This window comes from Heloderma suspectum, chromosome 5, assembly GCF_057233095.1.
Source record: "Heloderma suspectum isolate Gila_16-S chromosome 5, 16-S_ref, whole genome shotgun sequence".
Taxonomy (NCBI): Eukaryota; Metazoa; Chordata; class Lepidosauria; order Squamata; family Helodermatidae; genus Heloderma; species Heloderma suspectum.
The window spans coordinates 185,576,368-185,589,734 of record NC_139462.1 but is presented as its reverse complement, the minus strand read 5'-3'; the positions used below and the strand labels follow the sequence as shown (position 1 = coordinate 185,589,734).

The 13,367-nt window shown below is 39.1% G+C and overlaps 1 protein-coding gene across 1 annotated transcript in view; it reads right to left on the bottom strand.

The window, feature by feature from the left end:
* Positions 1-788: 788 nt before the first annotated feature.
* Positions 789-13,367, bottom strand: part of MEOX2 (mesenchyme homeobox 2) — an 89,158-nt gene continuing 76,579 nt past the window's right edge. The window contains exon 3 of the mRNA XM_084860454.1: positions 789-2,618. Coding sequence (XP_084716580.1) covers positions 2,394-2,618 — 225 coding nt within the window. The 3' untranslated portion in view covers positions 789-2,393. The remainder of the gene's footprint in view (positions 2,619-13,367) is intronic.

Sequence of the window (13,367 nt, the reverse complement as noted above, 5' to 3'; positions counted from 1 at the left end):
CACATATTGCTTCTTGTCTCTTCATTTGGGTATGGGGGCAATGACTGTTCAGTGGAAGCGATATAACAAGGCAACTGGCCAAAGAATTTATGTATGTATGTATGTATGTATGTATGACATTTGTATCCCACCTTTCTTCCATCATGGAACCACAATACTCACTGGGTGACCTTAGACCAGTCACACACTTTCAGCTTGACCCTCATGGGGTTATTGTGTGCACAAAATGAGGTGGTGGTGGTGAGAACCTACTTGTTTTTCATATGGGCTTTTTCACATCTTTTTTTGTTACTCCTAGATCATGATGGAGCTAGGTCTTATTATTACAGCACTTTAAGGATATTAAGATGCTCTCTCAAATGGTAGAAATTGTTTCTTGTAAATCAAATGAATTATAATCCTATTTATCTCCAACCTACCTTATATTCCCAAGATATGTAGTTTATTTACCTAATATTAAAATAAGAACAAACTTTTCTTGGATGGAGTTAAAATTTTCTCCCAGGCAATTTGAGAAGGCTATCTTAAAGGCATCCCTAATCTAAGGGTAAAAAATTCTAAGGGCAGAATTTTTCTCTGTAATCTTATGTATATAGAAAACAGTATGCATTTTTTTCATCGGTGTAAGATTTATAATGATCTTCGAACTAAATACATCTTCCCATTGTTGGATCAGGTGAAGGGAAGATCCTCCTTTGAAAAACTGTATGGTTTACTGACTGGATGCCACCTCACTTTCCTTGGCAGGATATACATGTAGTAAAGAAACAAAGAAACAGAGAAATATTACCATTGCATAATGTATTTGTTTATTTAAATATATTTACCTTATCTTATACGTGTTAGATGGCTTAGGTATCTTAAATATCTTTAAATTGTGATAAGCTTAGCTTACAGCACATTTTATGAACACTTGCCATTTTCTTCTCCATTTCCACAAGGTAGGTGCAACAAAAATACCCATTAAATATTTGCCTGAGATCTGGGGAAACAGTTTAGTATGATTTTTGTTGTTCTTGGCTGAAGACTTTTTTAGCTGTGGGTTGCTTTTTCCTGCTAGAGGAAAGAATTTCCCCAATGTATCAAGGTAAAAGCCTCATCCAACACGGAAAACTCCATTTGTACTATCTAAAGCAACATGGATTCAGTTTTAGAGCTCGTTACATTTCTGACATTTTGAGTATGCCTATGCAAACGCCAAAAGAGAACAAGAATTATTTCAAAAGGATCATTTATTAAACATTTCCTTTACAAAGTACAATCCATGTTTTGTGTAAATTTTGGCTTTATTATTTCACTGTATGTACACAAAAGCTTGAAAGAGAGGGGGAAATGCCTAGACCCTGTGTTTTGTATTCAGAGCTATTTTTAATAAATGTTGACCATTAATGGAGACAACTCCACCTTATTCAGTTTTTAAACTTCTGGCATTAATACCTAATAATAAATGACATTACTGAAAATAAAAACAGTTTCCAATTTATAACACAAACTACTATTCACAACCCAACTGCGTTGAGGCAGCTTTACTGAACTTATCAGGGTTCCTGTGGAGTAAATGGATTGTGATTAGGAGCTAAAGTCATATGCATGTTAAATGTTCATGATAACAAATTCTAAATATGGATGGATAGTTGGCTTCTTTCTTGACAGGTATGATCCTATTTTTTTTTTTTAAATGTTGCTGTTATAAGGTAAGAAAATCTGAGGAGCAGGATTTAATAATTTCCTATTAGCAGCAGTTGATAGTAAATGCAACATAAGATTTGTTTTGTCTATGGTATAAGAATTTTCCCTAGCAGACCCTTCAGTATCATCAGCTTTCTGAACACAATTGTCTGCATGTATTATATATCTCTGGAACACAAAACAAAAATAGAGAGAGAGACAAAAAAAGCCATTTATTCTCACGAGTGACTATTGCCATCAGCTAATATGAATGCATTGCTAAAAATGAGTGAAAAGTAAAAAGGCTGTAAAGTAGATATATACAGAGTTAAAATACATTTCTTATCTGCTAGATAGTGTTTCTGTTGGCACTGTGTTGTGGTTTTGTTTTCTTCAAAATATTAAATTTGTTGAGAGCAATGGCATTTTTCAGTGCAAGCTAAAGCAAAAAAATACCTGCCCGTTGTCATTGAAATGACACACAAATCTGGAATGTTCAAAAGCAACTTTGTCTTCTACTTCTGCTCACAAGGCACGTTTAAAGTGAATACTGAATTCATGTATTAAAATAAAAATGAAAATCAAGAGTAGCAGAAGCCATAAGTCCAAGATATATTTTTTTTAATTGCCAGAGAGTCGCTTGCATACATGAGTGATGTCCGTGTAAGGCTTGCTATGTTAGCATGTCTTTCCTGAGAAAAGAACTGTGACTTCTTCATGTTTTATCATAAGTGTGCATGCTCGGAGCTGTGGTCACTGTCATGGCTGTCGTCATTTGCTAGTGAGTCCCCTGTGTGCTGGAGGCTGGCTGCACCAATACCAGAAAGCTCCGAGGGGAGCAGGGTGCCCTTTTTCACGTTCACCAGTTCCTTTTCTCGGGCCGCGGCTCCTTGCTGACCTCCTTTTACCCGCTTCCATTTCATCCGTCTGTTCTGGAACCAAACTTTGACCTTTGAATCAAAGCAAACAAACAATAAAACAGAGCTACTGGTGTCACAGTTCAATCAGTGGTTACAGAACACAACTAATAATGAGCCGCAGAGGACCACCACTCACAAGGAGAGAAAATAATGGCTGGTGGTCACTTCTCATATTTTAATTCATTTAAATATATCCCTTAATATTAAATATACATCTTAATATCAGAACACTGAATGTCAGTACAATTAGCAGAGACAAAAAACGGGGTCGGTTCCAAGTTTGGGGGCCCCTGTTGCAAAGTGCTCTCTATGTGGGCTGCCTCCTAACATTGGTGGGCTCCCAACGTTGGGCTTACCAGGCAGTGGTGCACAGCAGCCATTTTAATTTACCACAATGCCCCCTGACACAGTGTCACTCCATGGAACTGTGGTAAACTGAAATGGTGCCTGCTGCTATCATGACCAGGTAAGACCAAGTATACTGCTCAGGATCAGGGCCAACACCACCTGTCAAAGGTGCGGGATTCTATTGCTGGGCATGACGAAAGGGATGTGTATTTTTAATAGAATGAAGTGCTGAGAAGCAGGGCTTTGCCCCACCCCCTCATGAAGGCATTAACCACCTCCATCAATTTTCCATTCTCATTTTTTAAAAAAAGTTAACCCCCCTTTTGCTTGTGGAGGTGTACAGAAAAGTGTGCAGGCAGTATTCTATCAAACAGCTGATTAACAGGTCCAGCTAGTCCTGCCTTTCATTATTGTGGCTAGTGGGTTGGAACCAGATGTAGTCATACTTTGAGTAGACCCATTGAAATCAATGAAACTGAAGTTGGTCATGGCCAACTTAAGTCCCACTGATTTCAATGGGTCTAGTCTCTAAGTATGACTATGTTTGTCATCCAATCCAATGTTTGCAAAGGCATCGGGATAACTGATAAGGCCAAGGCTCTTGGCTTAAATGTTATATTTTGTTGTTAATATTTGATAAAATATTTGATACAATAACAAACATATCAGGCAACCTGTTTTTATGTTCCGATCCAAAACAGGACTGCGGAGATGTGAGAAAGGCTTATTCAAGAGAGAGGGGAGATCCAGTGCCAGGCCCAGACTTTGGGGAAGCTTTACACAAGAGGTTCTCAGTGCAGGCCCTTCCCTAAGTGAGTCCACCTTTTCCTATTCCTTGTTGCTCCCCAATTGCTTGCCACTCTTCTGGGCCCAAACTGCACCACCTTCCAGAGGGAGCAGAGAAGACATGTGGAGGATACTGCTCCTTCTCTCCTCTCCTCTCACTTCCTTGAAGAGGGCAGGTGAACAGGTAGCAGCAGGCCAAGAAGCTCAAGGGATTGGCAGTGAACCCTATCCTAGGGTAGGGGCCTCGACAAGTGCATGATAATGCCAACCCCTGATACCACCCCAAGGTTGATCATAAGCTGGGCCCCTGATATTCCAGTAGTACAGCCATTTTTTCCTTGTACGGAGCATCCAACATCAGAGGTAGCGTGAGAGAATTCTTAATCTGCATGTCTGACCTCTTCCACTGTGGCCCCACTGTGAGTATTTTGTCCCAAATCCTAGAGCTGGCACTGAAGACTGAATTGAGAATAAACCAATCTGAACAAATCTTTATGTGAATTTGTGTGGGCTTCCATTTGTATGTTTATAATTTCCAAGTGATTATCTGACGTTCTTTTTCTTCAACAGCAGATATTTAAAAAACACATGCGAGTCATTTTTAGACTTGAAAAAAAAAAGTTCCAAGAAGCTATAGAGCCTTCTGCCAGTGGTAACCAATGTGCCATTATTAATATTAGTTTCACCAATGTTCAGGAAGTGACATATTGGCTCACCAGTGCTATAAAGTCCTGGAACACAGACATTCATTTGCACAATTGAAAGGAGAGGATGTTGTTTTTCTTTAATACATATTATGCTTACTGTGGTCCTGGAATATCGAAAATGTGGCTTTCTAAAAGGAAAGCTGGATAGAGAAGTCTACATTGTGGAAAGCTGGGGAAAGGGGGAAGTTGCTGTCTCCTTGGCTATGGTTAATAATATTTGTTTCAGGGCTTTAAAAAGAAACAACATGATGCTGGCACAATACATTATACTGCATTAGTAACACAGCCATCATATTTCTGTATGCTTAACTTATATTGTACGTTCGTAAAACTTCATAGGGCAAGAAGAAGCTTTGGAAATTAAGTTAAATTCTACTGCAAATAGTGGTGTGTATTTTTTATTATTATTTAAACCTCCATTTTCAAACTCTATTCTTGCTCTGTGAGATTATACAAAGTTCAAACTGATGGCTTGTTTTGTTTTCATGTTGCTACTGTAACTAAACTAAACTTAAATATCTAGAAATAGGGACAAGGTGATTCCGGATTAGTTAGAAGCTTCTAAACCTTGCCCAGGACATCCTTTTTTTAGACAGCTCACTGAAGCCAAAGAAGGCGGCTAATAAAATAAACCTAATATAAGGAGGAAAGTATTTATTGGTAGTTGCTCTGATGTTAGGAAATACTGTTACGCCATCTGTCAAAAGCTTTCACAAAAACAATGTCAAAGGGCTCATATTGTTTGTATTCTTCATGCAGTTCCTTGTGGTAAATTATATATGTCACTTTTCACAATGAATTTCCCCTAGTAAAATAGTGATGTGTTGCTAATGACAAACACTGTACTAAGCTATAATGCTCGGGATAATCATTCTGATACAAATCCAGTGAGTTCAATGATTTTCAGACTGGTCTATCTGTCTGTAAAATATTATCACATTTTTTCCATGTAAGGATTATTTACCCACACATGCCCATGTATAAAACATAAGGGGAAAATGATGAGATTAAATGCTTTCTGTATATATATGAGAAGAGCTCATGGGAAAACATAGGACAAGCCTTTTAATCATCAGTTGATCAACATAGCACTGGACATATAATTGGAACCTGAGAGGAAGCTGGACCAGGAACCCTGTGAATGTATTCATTGCACCTTCCTAAAACCACATACATCTCTATCCAAACTGAGCTCTTGCATGCTTTATTCAAATTGTCTGGTATACAAACGATGCCATTTGAGATGTACATTAATTACAAACGGCTATCTCATTTAGCTCAGGTGTACATGAATGTATCCTCTTTAATCTTTGCAAAAACCCTGTGGAGACAGGCCGGTCAAGATTTACATTTTCATGTAACTATACCCTACTCTCATTATTGTAAATAACAACCTTATTACCTTGTTCAGGCCGAAGAAGCAAGTAAAGAGGAAGCAAGTAATGGGAAAAAACAGTGATTCTGAACAAAGTACAGCAGAGGGATTATCTACAATAGTTATGAAGGAAAGGAATAGGAGGAGTCAACCATTATGTCAATAATGATGGTAGGATATAGTAAGCTAAATGGAGTTTTCCCCTAGATCAATCAATCTAGGAGGAAAGTGCCCCAAACATGAGGGCCATAAAACCTTAGTAAAATTAAGTAGAAAGAAATCAAGGAGTGACCTAGACCAGCAAGGTTTAAGTATGCTGCACTGGAACTGAAATATACATGACAGGTAATATGCACCTATTTTTGGTGTGGTGAAGCTGGAGCCAGTGCAGATGGACAGGATGACTGGACTGATACCGATTTTGCTCTAACTACTTTAGGTGAACTGGTTTGTGAACTTCAGTTCAATAGTAGTTAGTCAGGATCTGTTTATAAAGACAAATGGAGGAGGCAAATGTGTTCCATTTGGCTTAAAAAAAATGACTTGGTGATGAGGGGACATCCATATATCTAAGAAGTGCAGTCACAAGATGAAGGAATAAAAATGATATAGGATAGCACGTGGAAATGGAACTAGCACGAGGAAACCAAAAATAATGCCAAAGAAAAAAATGAATTGAAACACGTAAAGTATCATGTGCTATTCACTTTTAATATGTACTTTTAACTTTCAGTGTAGGGTGCTGCTATAATGTCCAGGCTGATTTGTAATGCCTGGCAACCACAGAGTAGCTAAAGGTAGGATAGCTGAATTCATTCTGCAAGGCAAAAAAAAAAAAGCATCAACACAAAGAACCTCTAAGGATCTAAGGACAGGGAAATGGGATAGCAGTCTAGACAAATCTTTAGGAAAGATACGTTTGTGGAAATATCCTACAGAAGAAAAAACATTGGGCTGGTCAATTCTAATAACACTCTTATTTTCTTTCTGCCTATAAGAGTACAAATGTGTTTGAATAATTGTATTTTTATTTTAGATTGCAGAGGAATGGCAATGAGAATGGAAAAATAGATAAAACTGCTTGAAACATAATAGGCCCAAATTGCAAAGGTCATATGTAAAAAGAGGTGTAAATTGGCAAGTGCCTGTGAGTCTAAGGAAGTGAGTAAGCCTGAGGGAGTCTAAGTCAATCTAAGGGAATCTACATTGGCTAGCACATACATGCAAGGCCTGGACGAAAGCATAAGTTAAACCATCTGAGCCTCCCTCTAAATTTAGATGCCTTCTGGCAAAATTAAGAAGTGGCCTGTGCAAGATGAAACAACCCCTTTCTCCCTGAATCCTTCTCTTCACTTTTATTTCCACTAGGCCTCGGCTGTGAATAAGAGATGTCAGTTAGTCTATTTTTCCTTTACGGTAGCTTTCGGTACAGTAGGGTGAACTGAAGGCAACTTAAATGTAAGTGAACAGGCATCAAGAGTTTGAACAGGTTGTCCTGTTCATTTGATCCATTAGTGGATGGCTAAAACATAGTGATGGAAAGAGAAAAGCTATGGCTCACTAGTTGACCACATGCTCCACACGCATAAGGGTTCAGGATTCAAGTCCCAAATCTCAGGTAACAGGACTGGGAAAGATCTCTGCCTGGGATCTCAGAGAATTGCTGCCAGTCAAAGTAGACAACACTGGACTAGATAGATCAATAGTCTGGTTCAGTATAAGGCACGTTCATATGTACGTTCGAGGTAGCTGAATGATGTATGCTGATTCCTGGAAATGAATATACATCACTAAAGCACATATGAATCCTAATAATAGCCTTGCCAACTCAATTTGTATGTAGATAGGGTATTAAGAAATACATCAAGTTCACACAAACTTATTTACAGAATCAGACTAAATAAAGATGCATTTATTCTGCAGATCTGAAACAATTTTTCTTCAGTTCACTGAAATGGCCCTGTATGTGCAAATTGTGACCATACCCAATTGAGGCAAACTTAGAGACTAATCGTTCCAGGGTAGACTCTAAGCTAGCAGCTGTCATGTCAGTTGGGGCCATGAAAGAGGAGAAGGAAGCCGGCTTCTAGGCAGAATCCTATGAGAAGAAATTACCCCAGAGAGAAAGGATCAAAGCAACAGTCATGAGGAAAGCACTCCAGTAGCATGTTACAGGTACCAACCCACAGGTGGAAGGAACAGAAAAAAGGATCATAGGCAATAAACAACTCCAGTTGGTAAGGAAGACATGGGATGAAACTACAGCCAGGCCTCCTAGTCCAGTTCAAAGTGAATAGAAAAGCCCAAAATGAAGTCAACACTTAAATAATTCAGAGCCAGACTAGGGTCCTAAAAAAAGCAATGAGGTTCCCTTATGCATCTGAGAAGCTGCCTGGCCCCTATATTCGACAGAAGACTTTAAAGATGTTCTCCACAGGAACTTGAAGATGTTAGGCAGGACCTGGCATCTTTAACAGGTATAGTAACTACATGCTGATCTTCTGAACCACCTTCTTTAGCCACTGGCCCAAATATTTTCCATGATTTCTTATGGGTTTGAACTTCTTTAGCCCTATTAGTAAGGACTGGGCCCAATAATTTCCACAGAATCATTTCTTAAGGCAATTTAAAAAGTTGTATTTGGAAATCACTTTGTTATATCATTTTTTTTTTTACAATATGGAGGCATAACCATTTGAGACCATTGAAGTTTTGAGATCATTCAGCCCAACCTCCATTTATTATCATATTCCATGGGCTGCCCCCTAATTTTGTCCCATTATTTTAAACCATTTCGTGTATCTAATGTTAAAAAAGCATAATACTAAATTTAAAAGAAGCAGGGCAGGGACCTTTATGAAGTAAAGGGTGAAAAACCCATATTTTCCGTTGAGTTTCCTTTCTTTTACTTTTAGAGAGCAATCCTATGTCCCCTAGACAGTGTCTGGGGGAGATAGGATTTTTTGGTTTCTCAGCTCCAAGCTCGTAGACAACTGTGCTCCCCGCCCCCTTCCCCTCATAGCCGCGGCAGAGAGAACCATGGCAGCTGCCCCTCCATGCCTGTCTGCTCATAACACAGAGCACAGACAGGGCAAAAAGGGGGTGTTCCTGGGGAGGGGAGGAGATGGCAGAAGCTGTTTTAGACAGCTTCTCCAGCCCGGTTCCTGCCCCCTCCCCAAGCCATGCTCAGACACCCAAACTCAGGCATCTGAGGAAAACTGCACAGCAGCCAGAGCATGGAAGGAATCCTCTCCTCTGTGTTTCAGCCTTGCATTAGATAGGTGGTCACCTCCGACTTCAGAGGAAGTTGGAGGCAACCATCTATCTCAGTAGGACTGTGCCCTTAAAGTGCTGGTTAACAGGTTTTAAAATGCATATTTTAGTACAGATGGCTTAACCCACCCATTAAAAATCTAGCCTCCGTGTAGTTCAATTAGTACCATTAGACTGAAAATTCCTGCTGCTTGCTTCTTAATAAAGAACAACTTAAAGGGTTATACTTTGGAACAGTAATAGTATTGAACTGCATTTATCACATGTGCTAAATATAACAACCCGTGAAGGATGTTTCATGTGCTATTTCCTCCAGAGATCAAATTCGGAGAGATGAAATCTGAACTTCCTTTGGATTTCATGACGAGTCAATAATGGAACTGATACATGATCCTGTTACATTTTAGAAATAGGAAGGATGTGTGAATTCTGAAAATCAGTTCTCTTACATTCCTGTTAAGTCCACACTTTATAGAGTTCCTGTATAACTGAAACTGTTAAGTGGCTTGCTTGAATGTCAGAATATATGTTAAGAAAAATAATTGTCAGACTCTGAGAAATAAACAGTAGTTCTAGAAAAGCCAGAGTGGGGGCTTATTTTCAAGTCTCCAATCTACATATACGGTGGCTGGGGAATGCTGGGAATTGTAGGCCTTTTTCTGTTTAAACTTGCATAGGATTGCACCCTAAATCATACATTAGTTCCATTGAAATAATTGGGAATTGTTAGTTATGTCTAACTTGTCCCTTAGATTTCAATGGAACTAAAACATGACTAACTTACAGTGTAATCCTATGCATGTCTATTCATAAGTAAGTCCCACTGAGATCAATGGGGCTTACTCCTAGGTACATGTGTGCATAGGGTTGCAGCCTAAGTCTAGATCCAATCCATAATGACTGGGGGCAAGGAGGACCTAACATTGCTAATCTAACATTCTGATCCCCATATTAGCAAATAGAATCTTGACAACTCACATATTTATTTAAATGAACTGTTTTGTCTAAAACTGTTGTGACCAAAAGCAATTCACAGAAATATGAATCACAGCTGTTGTAGGACTTTTTTTCTGTCTAAACATGCATAGGATTGCACCCTAAAAAACTGTAGTTTTAATTGAGACTTAAATGCATGAAGTTCGGCTGTTTGACACTTCACAAATATTTCCAGACCAAACTGCCTGCATTGTCATATGCAATGAATCAGCACACCTGATATCACAAGCTGCACTTGGACTCTGCTGACGGATTGCTCTAAGTTTAAATGGGCCTGCAGGATCAAAATAGGCAGCATAATGGTGGTTGAGCCAAGCCAGATACTGCAGCGCCACCCTGAGGCTGGACGTCCCACGTTGTTGTGATACTTATTCATTAAGACCCTTCATCGTTCTAGATCCGCCTTCCCCATCCTGGTGCTCCCCAGATGTCTTGGACTTCAAGCCCCATCAGCCTCAGTCAGCATGCCCAATGGTCAAGAATGATGGGGGCGTATCTTCTGAAACATCTGGAGAGAACCAGGTTGGGGAAGGCGAACGTAGATGGTTTCCTTCCTGGGTTGGTGCTACTGTTGATCAGGGCAGCTGTGGCCTGAAAGTGCTCCAAGTCCAACACATTTTCTTGTGTTGGATTTCCCATTGTCCAAATCAATCCCATTGGACTTCCCATTGTCCAGATCAATCCCATTGATAAGTACATGTATTTATTCTACTACTTATGTATGGCTGGCTGCAACAAATGCACACACAGTACTGAGCTCATGATAAACCTGTGGTTCTAAAAGTTCATATACATCCCAGTTTGGCATGCTGAGACAAACCCTTCTAAAACAGGTTAAGTGTTGGGGTACCAAATTGGAATCTGTGTGTGGCAAATGATTCAGAGCACCACTTCATCACCATAGCCCCATTTCAGGAAGGAAGGAAGGAAGGAAGGAAGGAAGGAAGGAAGGAAGGAAGGCACAAAGCAATCATGGAACAGGTCTTTCATTTCCAAGTGAGAGCTAAAGTTCTGTACATAGCCAAGCATAACCTATTGACCTAACATGGTGCTGTATTGTGCAAATGCATTTTAGAACTCCATATAAGTTACACTAAATCCAAGTATTTCTGTGTAAGTGGTTTGTGGATTTGACAGAGAAGTAGGTGTTGGATAAATCTAGATATTTGATATACTGTCAGAGCAATCCTATGCCTGTTGGCTCAAAAGTAAGTTGCATTGAGTTCAGTGGGACTTACTCCCAAGTAAGTATGAATAGGGTTGCAGCTTGGAATCTACTTTTTCAAGTTATTTAAATGAGTAGGTGTTTTTATGTTGTTTCAAACATATCTATGTTCTACATAGTATAAGGAAAAAGGGGGCTATGTTAGAGGAGCTATTACAGCATCAGCAACTATTTCTACATCAGCAGTTATGGACGGATCTGTTAGGCACATCTGCTCACTGGTATGAAAGCACGGCTTCCTTTCCCTTAGTCGACAACTTGGTTAACTTAGTATTTAGGTCTCCCAGACTGATGAGTAAGCTGTTGCTTAAATAGGTTGAGGAATAAATGACTTCAGGTCGAACATCTCCTTGGGAGCAGGCACCAAAGAAAAAACTCTAGCCATGACTGTTTTATTCTGAGGAGAGAATAATCACAGTATTCAAAGGGCTAGGAATACAGGCATTGTTTCAACATGTACAGGGCAACAGTAGAAAATTAACAGCCCGATAAAAGCTTTTTCCTCCCACAGTCAAACTCTGCTTCAATGCAGGTGGATCCCTTAAAAATCAGTAAAGTTGCAAGAGATGTCAATCAGTTCAGAATTCACCTCAGTGCTTTAAAATCAAGTCTGACAGATTTTTTTTAAAAGGGAAAGAAATTATGGCAATTTTATTTTCCTCAGAATGATACCTTTCCTTTAGATCTAGAAAAATAATGTGTTTGTGTGTGTGAATATGCAGCTTAAACTGTATTTGACAGTCTCTCTTGCAGGCAGCTCCAGCAGACTTTTCCACCGGGACAAGATCTCACATTCCAAGGCCAGAACTGCAGGAAATGGACACCATTTCAGAAACCAAATAAAACATAAAAACCATACCCCATAATTTTTGTGATCAAATATGGTGGTTTCCTGACCCTCCCAACAACACATTATAAAAAACCTCCTATATAGATGAAGCAGGTGGAGTATCCACATGTTTACCAAAAGACAGGCCTTCCCATTCTAAAGTCCCATAAAATATCAGGTCAGGGATAAAAATGTAGCACTATAATGCTATTAGTTTCTGGGTGTTTTAAAAGTTCATTGCAACTTCATCTTAACTGAAAAACAGCTCTGTGAAATGTTGAAAGCCAATACATTATCCCCAACAGAAAGTGACTTGCACATCAACAAACTGAATAATCTATTGTGTTAATTCCATTATTTTGACCCATTAAAAATGTTTCTTCTCATTATGTCCAAACAGTCATTCTTAATATTCTCTCAGAACTGAACTAGATGCAGCACAGATCTGTGAACAAAATCTTTAGTGTATGTCTGTGGTTTGGGGGGTGTTTTTTTTAAAGAACAAAATTCTGGGGGATGGATGAAAAATTATTTAGATTGTGACTACTTCACTGGGGGTGGGATAATCCTTTTACCAATGCAGCCTTGCTGGTTAAAATGTCCTCCTATCCACCATTTGCGCCAACAAAGAAAATGGGATTGGGGAGGGAGTTTATTCCTGATTTATTAAGTGTCTAACTTAATTCCTTGGATAATGATGGTACTATTTTTGTCTAACAAACTGTGACATATATACATACTGATAATGCAATTTATTTTATTATTTTTTAGTGGTTATTATATGACATTTTCTGACAGGAAGGGCCATGAACAATGCAATCTTATACATGTCTACTCAGAAGCAAGCTCCACGGAACTTACTTCCAGGTAAGTGTGGCTAGCACTGCAGCCTAACAGCACAATCCTATGCATGTCTGCTCAGAAGCAAGCCCCACCATATTCAGTTGGTAAATGTGTCTAGGATTGCAGCCCAAAGGTCCTAGTTTTATAATCATTTTAATATTTTATGGCAGCCTTTGAAACAGGGCATAGTCTTGAATCATGTCAGGAAATTGGATTAATTCATAGAATTATTCTGTAGAAAAAGCACATATTTTTCAGCACCAAGCAGTTTTGCCTCTTTTCTTATTACCAGCTTCTTCCCTTTTATTCTTCCTCTTCTTCTGCTTGCACAGCATCATGGTCATTATCTGAATTGTCCCCTCTCCCCGTGGATGCTTTGATTTTTTTAAAAAGAAAA